The sequence below is a fragment of the Pelophylax lessonae genome (genome assembly GCF_965119305.1).
Source record: "Pelophylax lessonae genome assembly, chromosome: 3".
NCBI lineage: Eukaryota > Metazoa > Chordata > Amphibia > Anura > Ranidae > Pelophylax > Pelophylax lessonae.
The window spans coordinates 364242930-364255644 of record NC_138770.1 but is presented as its reverse complement, the minus strand read 5'-3'; the positions used below and the strand labels follow the sequence as shown (position 1 = coordinate 364255644).

Below are 12715 nucleotides of genomic sequence, written 5' to 3'. Positions count from 1 at the left end.
CAGCAGTGATAATTTATCACTGCTTGTTAAAGCGCGCCAGAGATTTTCATACTACTGTAATCTCGCTTTGTCTCACGAGATTACAGGCGCTCCATTGACTTCTACACAGATCTCCGAGAAAACCGTTCTCCTCTGATCACCCTGGGAGAACTGAAGTTCTCCGCTTCATAAAAAGGGTGCCAGAGGAGATCATTTTCCCCGGAGAACTACAGAGAAGCCAACAGAGAAAAAAATTCACCCGTTCATAAAAGTACACCATAGTCGCAGTAGTAACATCACCGGGAGGCGGGCTGCTGGCCAGAGGCAGGACTTTTGAAACCTGCGCCCGCGGCGGCCATCATTTAATATCGGCATCTTTAACCCATTTTCGGCCGAAAATTTGGGTGCACCACTAGTTGGCGGTAACTGATTTTGCCAGGTACCTGCTCCCCCACTTCTGGTCAGATTGCAATGGGGATCTGAGAGAACATTCAGCTCCCTCTTTCCTCCACAGCCTTCTGGGATACATCACAGGTCCCTGAAGACTGGGACTATTCACAAAGTGCAACACGGCCGATTGAAGAATCGGCTTGGGTGAAGACATTGTGGGTTTCCTGGACAGGTAAGTGTCCTTATATTAAGTCAGCAGCTAAATTATTTGTAGCTGCTGACTTTCATTTTTTGGGGGGAGCCTGGCGCTACTCTAGAAGTAGATGACACATGACAGCTTATGTAGCAATGAGGAATCCTATCCAAAGTTTGCTTAAGCTGCTTTCTATTGTTTCTCCCAATTTTTCAGATCCAATTTCTATTGGGTTTTTAAAGTTGTCCTTGAATGAAAATACAAGATCAGCCCATTGTGTAGCCCCTTCCCTCTTGAGTATTAAAAGGTTGATAAAAGCTGTCATATTTTTAAAGAAAAGTGTGAAATAGACATGATTTTTATTAATTTCTGTTCACTTTCTCTTGGCACTGATGACTTCATGGGGCTGCAGTGCAAGATCTTGACAAGTGAAGGATTGCAAATGTCACCAGAAAACACTCCAGCTCCACAGGAGGATTTCTAGGGGGGGCTTTGGGTTTTTCGTCTTAGAGGCCTAGGGGGTGCTCTGAAAGTTTGGTGTAAGGTATGGTTAATGTCAGGCGATTCTGCTGCTAGAGAAAAATTCAGTGGCAGGATCACTAAGGGACTGTGCCTGTCTGTCCCTGTGGAACCCCTCCCTCTGTAGCCAAACATTGTGGGATGCATCTGGGATAAACACTGCTCAATCTCTATTGCAAAGGCAAGCCCATACATGCTTGTTTTTTTTTTTTTTTTTTTCGTTCCTCCAGCAGGTTGAACTAAAAAAAAAAATGACCCAATTCCCCCATCCACATACTTGATGGGAATTGGTCCCCCTGAGTTGTATTCTGACAGTGTGGTAACCTCCACATAGAAAACGCTTATTGCTAGCTGCACTGATTGTCCAGGAATAACCTGACAGGCTGGTTGTACAGAAGGCGATTGGTTGATAACTTCTGTACAACCAGCTTACCTATACATGGAATGAAATTCGGCCTGTCCCTGCTGAATCAGCTGAATTTCGATCCATGGATGGGTGAAATTCTTTAGGGACAAACAAGGCAGTTTCATGGTCATCCTGCCACTGGCAAATTGCTAGCGCAAGATTCATCTGTCTACAGAAGGCCTAACGGTAGGCTTTACCTTTTATTATAGTCTAGCTTTCACTGTGGGGTTTTTTTCTTTTTTTTTTTTTTTTTACTTTGCCGCAGCATAAGTGGACCTTTTATTCAAGGCTGCTTTAACCACCTCCCATCCGGCAATAGTATATATACGTCCTGAGTTTAAAGCTAAATACCGGTGTTATGGCAGCAGATAGCTGCCATAACCCTGGTATTTTTTTAAACTGCAGGCGATCGGCTTTCCGATAAGGGTGGTCCCAGCGGCGAATTCGCAGCGAGATCACCCTCCGGGATGGCGGAAGGGGTGCCCCCCTCCCGCTGCGTCCCGGTCCTTTTCCCAGCTTACCGGACCCGCCGGCAGTGGGGAAAACTATCGGGTCCCGGATCCTCACAGACAGGATGTCGAGTGAGGGCATGCTTGCCCTCACTCGACTCTATTGTCTTGGAGGACCGGAGCGACGGCAAACGTCGTTGCCGAGCAACCGGCTTAAAGGTCCCTTTTTTTTTTCCTTTCTATCTTTATTAGTGTACTTGTGAGATCTGAGGACTTTTTGACCCCAGATCTCACAAAAAAGAGGTCCTGTCGTGCCTATTTCTATTACAAGGAATGTTTACATTCCTTGTATTAGAAATAAAAATGATCAATTTTTTTTTAAAAAAAAACTGTGTAAAAATAATAAATAAAATAAATGGTAAAAAAAAAAAAAAAAATTAAAGCGCCCTGTCCCCGTTAGCTCGCGCGCAGAAGCGAATGCATACGGAAACCCCGCCCACATATGTAAACGGTGTTCAAACCACACATGTGAGGTATTGCCGCGATCATTAGAGCAAGAGCAATAATTTGAGCCCTAGACCCCCTCTGTAACTGTAAGATGGCAACCTGTAGAAATTTTTAAAGTGTCGCCTATGGGGATTTTTAAGTACCAAAGTTCGTCGCCATTCAGTGAGCGTGCGCAATTTTGAAGCATGACATGTTGGGTATCTATTTACTTGGCGTAACATTATCTTTCACGTTATGGAAAAAAATTGGGCTAACTTTACTGGATTCTTATTTTTTAATTTAAAAAAGTGAATTTTTTCCAAAACAATTGCGTTTGGAAGACCGCTGCGCAAATACGGTGTGATAAAAAATATTACAATAATCTCCATTTTATTCTCTAGGGTCTCTGCTAAAAAGAAATATATAATGTTTGGGGGTTCTAAGTAGTTTTCTAGCAAAAACAACTGATTTTAGCTTGTAGACACCAAATGTCAAAAATAGGCCTAGTAGGCAAGTGGTTAAAGTATGCCTCCTTTTTCTTAGCCTGGGGGAATTTTCTTATGGTTCTCCCTTTTACATTGTTTGCTTCTTTTGGTTCATACTATTGTCCTTTTCTAGATGGTGATTGTAATAATAATTCATTGTCTGTGCCATTCTGCACAGAAACAACTTTCCTGGCTTGGGTGCAATTACTGTAGGCCTGACTTTTTTTCATAGGTGAGCAGATTATCGCTTAATGTCAGACACACTGCAAATCTGAATGCTTATTTTGCTTTCCTTGTGGTTAGAGGCTAAAATGTGCCTATTTTGTGCATGTACAATTAGAGTATTTATAGCCATCGGTTAATGATGCTGATTATTGCATTTGTACAGATATCTGGAAATATGGCCGCTGAACATGTAAATGGAAATGGTACAGAAGAGTCCATGGATACTTATGCTGCAGTTGTCCCATCAGAGCATTTGCAGACATTGCTCGATGCTGGTTTACCACAGAAAGTTGCTGAAAAACTAGATGAAATTTACGTTTCAGGTAAGACTTGGTTCTTGCAAAAACACTTCTATTTTAGATTTATTTTCTCCATTGGATTCTGCCTAAATTAGCAACTTTTTGTGGTTTCCAAAACATGGGAACTGCAGGTATAATTTTTATGCCCACCCCCTTCAGTGTTTGGTGTCTAAATTGCCTTGCTCTGCAACAGAACACTGACAGTGAAGGGATTTTCTACCATGCAATGTTTTTTGTTTTTTTTCCCCCAAGACCGCTGGTTGCCTAGTATTACTCATTTTACTTGTTGTTTATCTCAACTTTTGCAATAACTTTTTTTTTTTTTTGTAATGAGCTCCATGGCCGTATAACAATAATGAAATTCGATTTTTGTTAGGATTTGTAAAAATGTAAGCACATCTGTAGCTCTTTTACATATAGTGTGTAGATGTTGCATATGCACCATCCTGTTTTTCTGCCTTCATATAGAATGTGTAAAATGCAGTATGTATCCCTGACACTACTGTTTCTTGGGCCTGCCTCAGAAATCCTTTTAGTGGTTTACCAAAGTATTGTGTACATGGTTACTTTCTGCTCTGCCCCTCCAGCGGTCCCTTCAGAAGGAGTCCGCTGCCGATGGAGCATCTGGGTGGAATTCCCTACAATATGGTTGTGATCCTTCCAGAGCAGCTCTGTGACATCAGGGAACAGCAAGCTTTAGCCTGCTATAGGTTGATTCTGGGTATCAGGAGAGCACAAATAAGTGCACTCCTGTGGCCTGTAAGAGAAGTATGGCCAAAAAAGCTTTGGCTGTTACTTCACTTTAAGACTGGTGTGTTGAAGAATAAGCTGGGTAATATCCACAGGATTTTAAAGTTCTCTCCTTTAGGTTTTCTGATACTTTTTTGGAGCTTACCTGAACTTTCCAGTCAAGCAAGCTTCCTTGTATTTCATAGTTTTTGGCAGCGCTAAAAGTAATGTGTATAGTCAACTTTATGTAAACCTAATTCGAGGAGCAGATTCGCCACCCCGTCAGTTTTTGATTAAACAAAAATCGGGGACCAAATTTTGATGAATTGGTTGAAAAATTGAGACCCTAGATAGAGATATATATATATATATATATATATATATATATATATAGGCAACATACTTCGAAATTCTCACTAAATCATTACTTCTTGCTATGAATCCCTCAAGCATACCTGTGCGGAGAGAAATAAGGGCTGCCATTTCTGACCTCCCGAAAATGTGCTAGTTGCCTGTCGCTTTTTGCCTTAAACTAAGAACTCTTTTTTGATCCCGTGGAGAGAGATTATTGCTAGGTTTTCTTATTGCTGTCTGTGTCCCTGTTGGTACTTACTCTTTACAGTTGTGAACACTAATAGATTTTTCTGCTTCCTCGTGTGGCAGTCGGCCCTGTTCACTGACAGGTCACTGGCTATTCGCAGCTGACCACACTTATATGCGTCCAGCAGCGATTACCACACGATTTGCCATCTGCACAGCCATGAATAGCTGCTGCCACTGGCGGCCTGAGCTAGTGAAGGGTGCCAGTGGCCGCAGCAGGATTTGGAACTTAAGTCTCCAGGATTAGAGGGAACGTTTTCCAATAGGCATGTTTCCATGACCGCTAAAAGGGTTATTACCTCACATTGGAACATCCTCTTGCTTTCTTTTGAGTTCACTGGTCAGGAATTGAAGGGAAATCTCCCTGAGACACAAATGGCAGGCATACCTGAAAACAATTTTAAAGTTGTGCTCCAGGCACAAAAATGTTTAAATGCATTCAGTAGCCACAAAGGATAAAAAAAAGTTACAATTATCTTGGCAAACTCAAATATTACCTTGAAAAAAAAGCTATTGTATCTTAAGTTTGCTGTACGCAGAGCTGTGGGAGAAACCCAGAAGGTCCTTCCATTACAGGCTGCCTGCAGAAAATTACAGGAAGAGGAGACGAGACCAGTCGCCCCGAACAAGGATAGAGCAACAATGACTGGTCTCCATAACAGGAAGCTCCTGATTAGAGGCAGTTTCATGCTGCATTACTGTATAGACTTGGAGAATGTAGACCCAAGAATAACTGCCTCTTGTGTTTGGGCAAGATTTACTCGAAATTGAGCTTAGTTAACCCTCTTACTCCAAAATGGGGGGGGGGGGGGTGGAATTTGTTGTGTTAAAGTGGATCTTCACCCTCAAACCCGTATTCTTGTGTACTTATTTTCACAATACCCCCCCCCCCCCCCCGTTACTTGCCTAGGCGAAAGATGTGCATTTTACATGCTGTGCCTCCTGTGATATTATTCACGGCACATATCTAGGAGGCTAGTCAGTTCATTGAGAAAAGGGGGTGGGGCATGTGATAGTGAGGCCCAGCAGCTGAACCTGAAAGAGCCAGTGAACCTTTCCGATAATAGCGCTGGACCAAGCAGGGGCACAATTCTGGGAGGATTCGCCCAGACCCAGCTGAATTTGCTGGGCAGAGGAGTATCTGAAATGGTTTTGACCTGCACCAAAGTTTGGATTGATCTAAAACCAAACACAGGGTGGAGATCCACTTTAATGCTTCCTAAGCTGGCAATACACGAGTAGAATTAGTTTTTCACATAAATTCAAAAATGTTTGTCAGAGCATTCAGTGGATCCATTATGGACTTGAACGATTTTGAATGAAAATCCTGATAAAACCTATTTGTACTTGATGTGAATTGTGCACAATTTTTTTGCAAAGAAATACCTCATGCACAGTTAAATTTAAGAACATTTTCATCCTTTTTCTTTTGCTTTCTTAATCCCTACAGTAGAAAACAATATTTTGACCTTAATAACTAGTAGAAGATTGAGGGGGGCCTAATGTAGATCAGTTTAAGGCCTCATCCACTGAGGATGTTTTGCAAACTCTCCTAGAAGCCCGGCAACAGTGCTTTGTCAGAAAAAAAAAAACAGGAAGCTTGTAAGTGTATTAAGGCTTTTTACAGGTGTCAAGCTCTTGGGTGTTCATTTAATTGGCCAAAATAATTCAAATTTACTCTGGCCATTTAAAAGCCACTGCAAGCTGCTAAAAGCCGTTGTGTGCATGGACACAGAAAACGCGCAGGGGCAAAAAATATGACGCCCCTAAAAGCGGCTTGCTAGAACGTCAGAACCCCTGTTGTGCCTAATTGTAGATCAACATAATACTGTTTCTGTGGTGTAGTTGGAACCATTCGGGTTCTAATCTTTTTCTGGACTAGGTACAAAAATAGTATATCGTTTCTGTGGACAAATCCTGTGCTTGTAACCTTTTTTTTTTTTTTTTTTTTTAAAGCCATGTAAACGATCTCTTAAGGATCACCAAACACAACTGATCATAGTCCTGATTGAGCTTTTCTTCTAAAGATGTATGTGATACTCAGAGCTTTTATCTCTGGTTATTGACCCAATAAGACCTACAGACCAAAATATTTCAGCTTGTTTTACAAAAGAATCTGTAGGAGTAATGGGGCTCTTTTTATGGGGAAGAAGGAACAAACATCTCTGCTGTCTGCAACTTCCCCAAGCCAGGAAGAATCTAATGGTTATTACTAGTCATAGAGCTCAACAAAATCCCAATGTGATATGGAAGACAATTTGCATAATACTCCTCAGTAAAAGAATTGCTTTGTCTGTACAAGTTGCTCAAAACTATAAATTGGTGACAAATTTACTGTTCTAACAATATTTAAAATTTTGAAAGCACTGTTCCAGCCAATGCTTTGTCTTCCATAGCATATGGAAAGGTTAGAACTTCCCAAGTGATGCTGTTTTGTCGCTTTTGAACATTTCCCTCATTAAGAAATAACGCACCCATATGTGACTGCAAAACGTAGCACATTTTAGTGCGGTACAAGAAAACATGCAATTTTACATGTAACCTCATTGCACCTGGGGTAAACTAGCCCTTAAATGTAACAAATGTATTTTTTGCTAGCCCTTAATTGTAATCTGTGGGGCAAAGTTGTGATCTTAGGTTGCAACTCCCAAATCCCTCCTCCTAGCGCACATTCCCGACCAAACGCCCCCTCCTCCTAGCGCACATTCTCGACCAGCATCTAAAGTGGAACTGAACACAGAAAGTGAAGATTTGCTCCTTTGAAGAGATCAGTTAGTAATGTTTGTGCTTAATGTTTTTTTTTTTTTTTTTTCTATTTAAAGAGAACCGTGAACATGCATGAATTTGGTACCGTTTGGTATTGTGTTCAGAGAACTGATAGGTTACCACTTATCAAAGTAAACCTGAAGTTCCAAAGGAAGGCACTTTGTAGTGCTGCAGCCCTGTAAATAAAGTCTTGGATTTTGAGCACACTCACCTCTCGCGTTGGATGGTGCAGGTTTTGGTACCTGATTGAGAAAATTGCTGAGTCCTGGACATGAGGAGTGTTGCCATCCTAACTGGGGATGTACCGAAATGAAAATTCTGGGCCGAAGCCAAAAATTCAGAATGCCCTTGGCCGAAAACCGAAAATTGCTGTTTTGCCCCAAATTATTTTACAATGGGTAGAACAGGGGCATACGTCAGAAACAGGCAGTGATGTACACCTGTAGCTGCCATCCTGTCACAGTATATGTACTGTGATGGCTTGGCAAGTGGTTAATTTAATTACCAATGTTATTTGTATTATGCAGCATGAGGGGGTTAATGTATTTCCACTGCTGGTCACTGATGCGTTAGTGACCGACCAGTGGCTGTTAATTAACCCCTTTGTGCTGCCTTTATTGGCACCAGTGTCAGTGTTAACATTGGTTGCACCTCTAATCCTAACTGTCTGTAATTTTTGGCTGCTGAAATGGTAGAGCAGGGCAGTGTGGTACAGGATTAGGTGACTGGTGCAAAGTTTGAGCTGCTTTGTACTGGAACGTGAGTGTTAGATTTTGACAGGCCTTTTTTTTTTTTCAATGGACTGCCAAATGCATGGAAACATGTAAAATTAGTGTAAGTGCTACTTCTACAAATCGTACTACACCTAAGCAAATGTACTGCGGTACCTTGCAGGTTGGTGGCAACAAATGCTCTGATCTTTACTTAGCCAGAACACTGTCACCTCTATGCTCTGTTCTTTTTTTTTTTTTGCTAGCAAATGGGGTTCACTTGGTACTTAGGGCTGACTAATCCAACTGGGTCCACTCAGTTTGAGCAGTGACCTTTTGGCCTCTCTCATGGAATTAAAAATGACAATTGTGGTTTAACATGGCTGTAGCGTTAATCTGTGATCAAGATGCATTTCGTATGCATCGAAGTGGAGCTCCAGCCCCTCCACCAAAAAATTAAGTAAGCATAACCTACTGTAGCTGCTGAGAAGCGGGTACTTGTCAAAACCTAGGTACCTGCTATGCAAACACACACACTGCTTCCCCCCCAAACACACACACAGCACACCCCCCACTCACTCATACACACACGGGCACAGAATCCCCCCCCCCCCCCCCCACACACACACACACACACACAAACTCACTCCCTCCCCCTACACACACTCTCACTCATACCCTCTCCCACTCAAACCCCCCTCTCCCACTCAAACCCCCCTCTCCCACTCAAACCCCCCTCTCCCACTCAAACCCCCCTCTCCCACTCAAACCCCCCTCTCCCACTCAAACCCCCCTCTCCCACTCAAACCCCCCTCTCCCACTCAAACCCCCCTCTCCCACTCAAACCCCCCTCTCCCACTCAAACCCCCCTCTCCCACTCAAACCCCCCCCTCTCCCACTCAAACCCCCCCCTCTCCCACTCAAACCCCCCCCTCTCCCACTCAAACCCCCCCTCTCCCACTCAAACCCCCCCCCCTCTCCCACTCAAACCCCCCCCCCCTCTCCCACTCAAACCCCCCCCCCCCCCCTCTCCCACTCAAACCCCCCCCCCCCCCTCTCCCACTCAAACCCCCCCCCCCTCTCCCACTCAAACCCCCCCTCTCCCACTCAAACCCCCCCTCTCCCACTCAAACCCCCCCTCTCCCACTCAAACCCCCCCTCTCCCACTCAAACCCCCCCTCTCCCACTCAAACCCCCCCTCTCCCACTCAAACCCCCCTCTCCCACTCACACCCTCTCTTATTTAATGCCGTTAGTTTTCTCTAGTTCCTTTTTCTGCATTGTTGTTTAATATTGCTTTGGTTTGATAGTTGAGAGCAAGTGTTAAAGTTCACATTGAAATCTTAGGTTTTTGTATGAAGACAGATCTTGGTAGGCTGTCAGCCTTTTAATATAAACAAGAAGTGGATGTTTCCAAGTTGTTAGAAATAACTGAATCTGACTTTAGGCCTGGTTCACACCCATGCATTTTTGGTGCTTTTTGCAGAAACGTACTAGAGTTCATTCAACATGGTTTCCTACAGGACACGCTCATCTATGCTTTTTTCAGCCGCTGCGTTTTTGGAAAGGGTCACTTTTTTTATTTTAAACTCAAAACTGTGCTTTTTAGTTTCAATAAAGTTCAGTGCAGAAGCTGCAGAAAAGCATGTAGTGCGTTTCTGCCGTGATTTCTGTTTTTTAATCTGCCCAACAAATTGGCCAAGATATTTCATAAAAATGCAAAACTCAAATCCTGGCAAAAAGCACTGTAGAAACTGATCATAAGCAGACTGCATAGATGTGAACCGAGCCTTTGACGTGACTAGCAAGTGCCGATCGTTTGCATGTTTTTTTTTTTGCGCATTGCATTTTTGTGGACGTAGGACAGCCCATTAATTTTTTTTTTTTTAATCAAACGGTTCTTTATTGAACAAAAGCGTGCAAACAACAGTAATAGGGTAATCCATAAATAAACAGACAGTGACCCGAACAACGGGGCATGAGCATCAGGAAGACATATTTGCAAATACACACACATGAAATGTAACTCAACAAGTGGCAAAGGCACGGAGCAACTACATGACAGCGTGAGGTGGGAGGACCGAGGAACACTGCGAATGGCATGTGGACCAGGTAACTATGTAGGGAAGGGAGACGGGGGTCCAAGTCTAATACACGTTTCCGGGGCCTGAGTCCACCTGTCCCATATCTTAGTAAATTTTGCGGGGCATCCACGATGAGTATACAGAAGTTTCTTGTACGGTATAGTGGCATTAATTTCCCTTAGCCAGTCATGAAAAGTAGGGGGTCTATCTCGCATCCAGCTTCTCGCTATCAGTTTCCGGGCAGAAAACAGGGTCTCGTGTAAAAAGATAGTGGTAAACTTATTCATGCTGGTATCAGGCAAAATTCCCAATAGACACGGTTTGGGGAACAGCGAGAGAGGGGAACCCATGGTGTCATGAAGGAATTTAACTATCTGTTCCCAGTAGCCCTGAACCTCTGGGCAACTCCACAGAAAGTGATAGAAAGTTCCCCGTTCCTGTCTACACATAGGACCGCTATCTGAGGTGTCACGTCTGTATTTGGCTGTCAGGATGGGGGTAAGGTATGCACGGTGAAGGATATATATTTGCGTAAGGCGGTCGGACAATTTAGGGGAAACCAGTTTACAAGCATCCAGTGCGTCACTCCACTCGTCATCTTCCAAGTCTCCCACATCCTCCTCCCATCTAGACCATTAATTTTTAATTGGCTGCCTTACGTGTGACAAATGCATCGAAGTAGTGTGTGGCTTTTTGAACTTTGAGCTTTGTGTATTCTTTAACCATGCATTTGATTCCCCCCTTTTTATTTTTTTACTGTTTAGATATTTTTTTTGCCATCTGTGCCCCATTGCGGAGATTTCCCTTCATGGAGGGGAAGATTTTCCCCTCTATTACTTTTCTGGGGACCATCCAAAATTTTTTTTTTTTTTTACTTTCAATGTTAATGATAAACATGACAGAGGGTGAATCTACCTAAGGGGGGCATGGACAGTAATGAAACCTGATAATGATTCTAACCCCGCTCCACTCTGTCCAAAACTTAAAAAAAAAATTTTGCCTTTAGGTATACTTTGAGAACTACTTCATAGTACAAGCAGTACAAAGTGTAACAATATGCCAAACTTTTTTTTTTTTTTTTTTTTTTTATTTGAATGATGGAGAGGCATTAGAACACCTGCCAGTATTTATATTTGCCCCTCTAAGTGCCGGTTCGCGAATATGCAGCGTGTTCCCGCATTGCATCCCCACTTCTGGCAGTTCACACTGCCATATGCAGGGGGTGTCAATTAAAGTTGACGACACCCCCAGTTGCGATCGCATATCGCAGTGCTATCTGCAAGAAGGCACAGAATCGGATCGCACAAGTGTGAACCACTGTGCGATCCGATTCTACTGCGGCTCAAAAAAAACCTCATGTGTGTGTTTGGTGCGGATACAGTGCGAATTCAGCCATACAAAGTGTATGGCTGAATTTGCATCCGCACATCAGATCGCATGTAATTAGGAGCAGTGCGCTCCGAATTACATGCGATCTCCGCAAACGCGGAAGTATGAACCGGCACTTAGGGAGATTTACAGTCTGTCCTGTTTTACTATTCTCATTGAAAATAAAAATCCCGTATTTTGGGTTGAGGTTAGAACTCTAATAGAAGGGGTATCTTCTAATGGGGCGTTAGTTCTGGTGACCATGGTACATTGGGATCTCACTTCCTGTTATGGGAAAGGGCATAAAGGTAAATCTCCCCAATGAGGTACTGATGGGGGTTATAACCCTTCCGTACTCAAGGCCAAAATAGAAGAGAAAACAATTTGCCTTTTAGTTGCATAAATGCACTTAGTCTGGACACATTTGCCATTTTTAAATAGGAATCCTGTTTTTTTTTTTTTTTTTTTCTGTGGCTGTTACAAACTAAACAAGGGCACATAGAGAACTTTAAAGCCCCATTCACACATAGGTGTCCTTTTATGAACGGGTGAATTTTTTTCTCCGTTGGCTTCTCTACAGTTCTCTGGGGAAAATGATCACATCTGGCACCCCTTTTATGAATGGGAGAACTTCAGTTCGCCCAGGGTGATCAGAGGAGAACGGTTTTCTCCGAGATCTGTGTAGAAGTCAATGGGGCGTCTGTAATCTCGTGAGACAAAGCGAGATTACAGTAGTATGAAAATCCCTGGTGCGCTTTAACAAGCAGAGATAAATTATCACTGCTGAGTACACGAGGTTAATAAATAATAGTCCCCTTACATAAATATATATATATATATATATATATATATATATACACTGAATACACACACACATACATTGTGTGTATATATATATATATATACAGTAAAACCTTGGTTTGAGAGTAACTTGGTTTAAGAGCGCTTTGCAAGACAAGCAAAATTTTCAAATAAATTTTGACTTGATATACAAGTGATGTCTTGATATACAAGTAGCCTCAAGTCAC

General features: G+C 42.7%; 1 protein-coding gene across 7 annotated transcripts in view; it reads left to right on the top strand.

Moving 5' to 3' along the window:
- Positions 1-3295: 3295 nt before the first annotated feature.
- Positions 3296-12715, top strand: part of SYNCRIP (synaptotagmin binding cytoplasmic RNA interacting protein) — a 40665-nt gene continuing 31245 nt past the window's right edge. For all 7 annotated transcript variants that reach the window (XM_082249075.1, XM_082249074.1, XM_082249073.1 and 4 more), the window contains exon 1: positions 3296-3455. In XM_082249075.1, the coding sequence (XP_082105201.1) occupies positions 3308-3455 (148 nt within the window). In that variant the 5' untranslated portion in view covers positions 3296-3307. The remainder of the gene's footprint in view (positions 3456-12715) is intronic.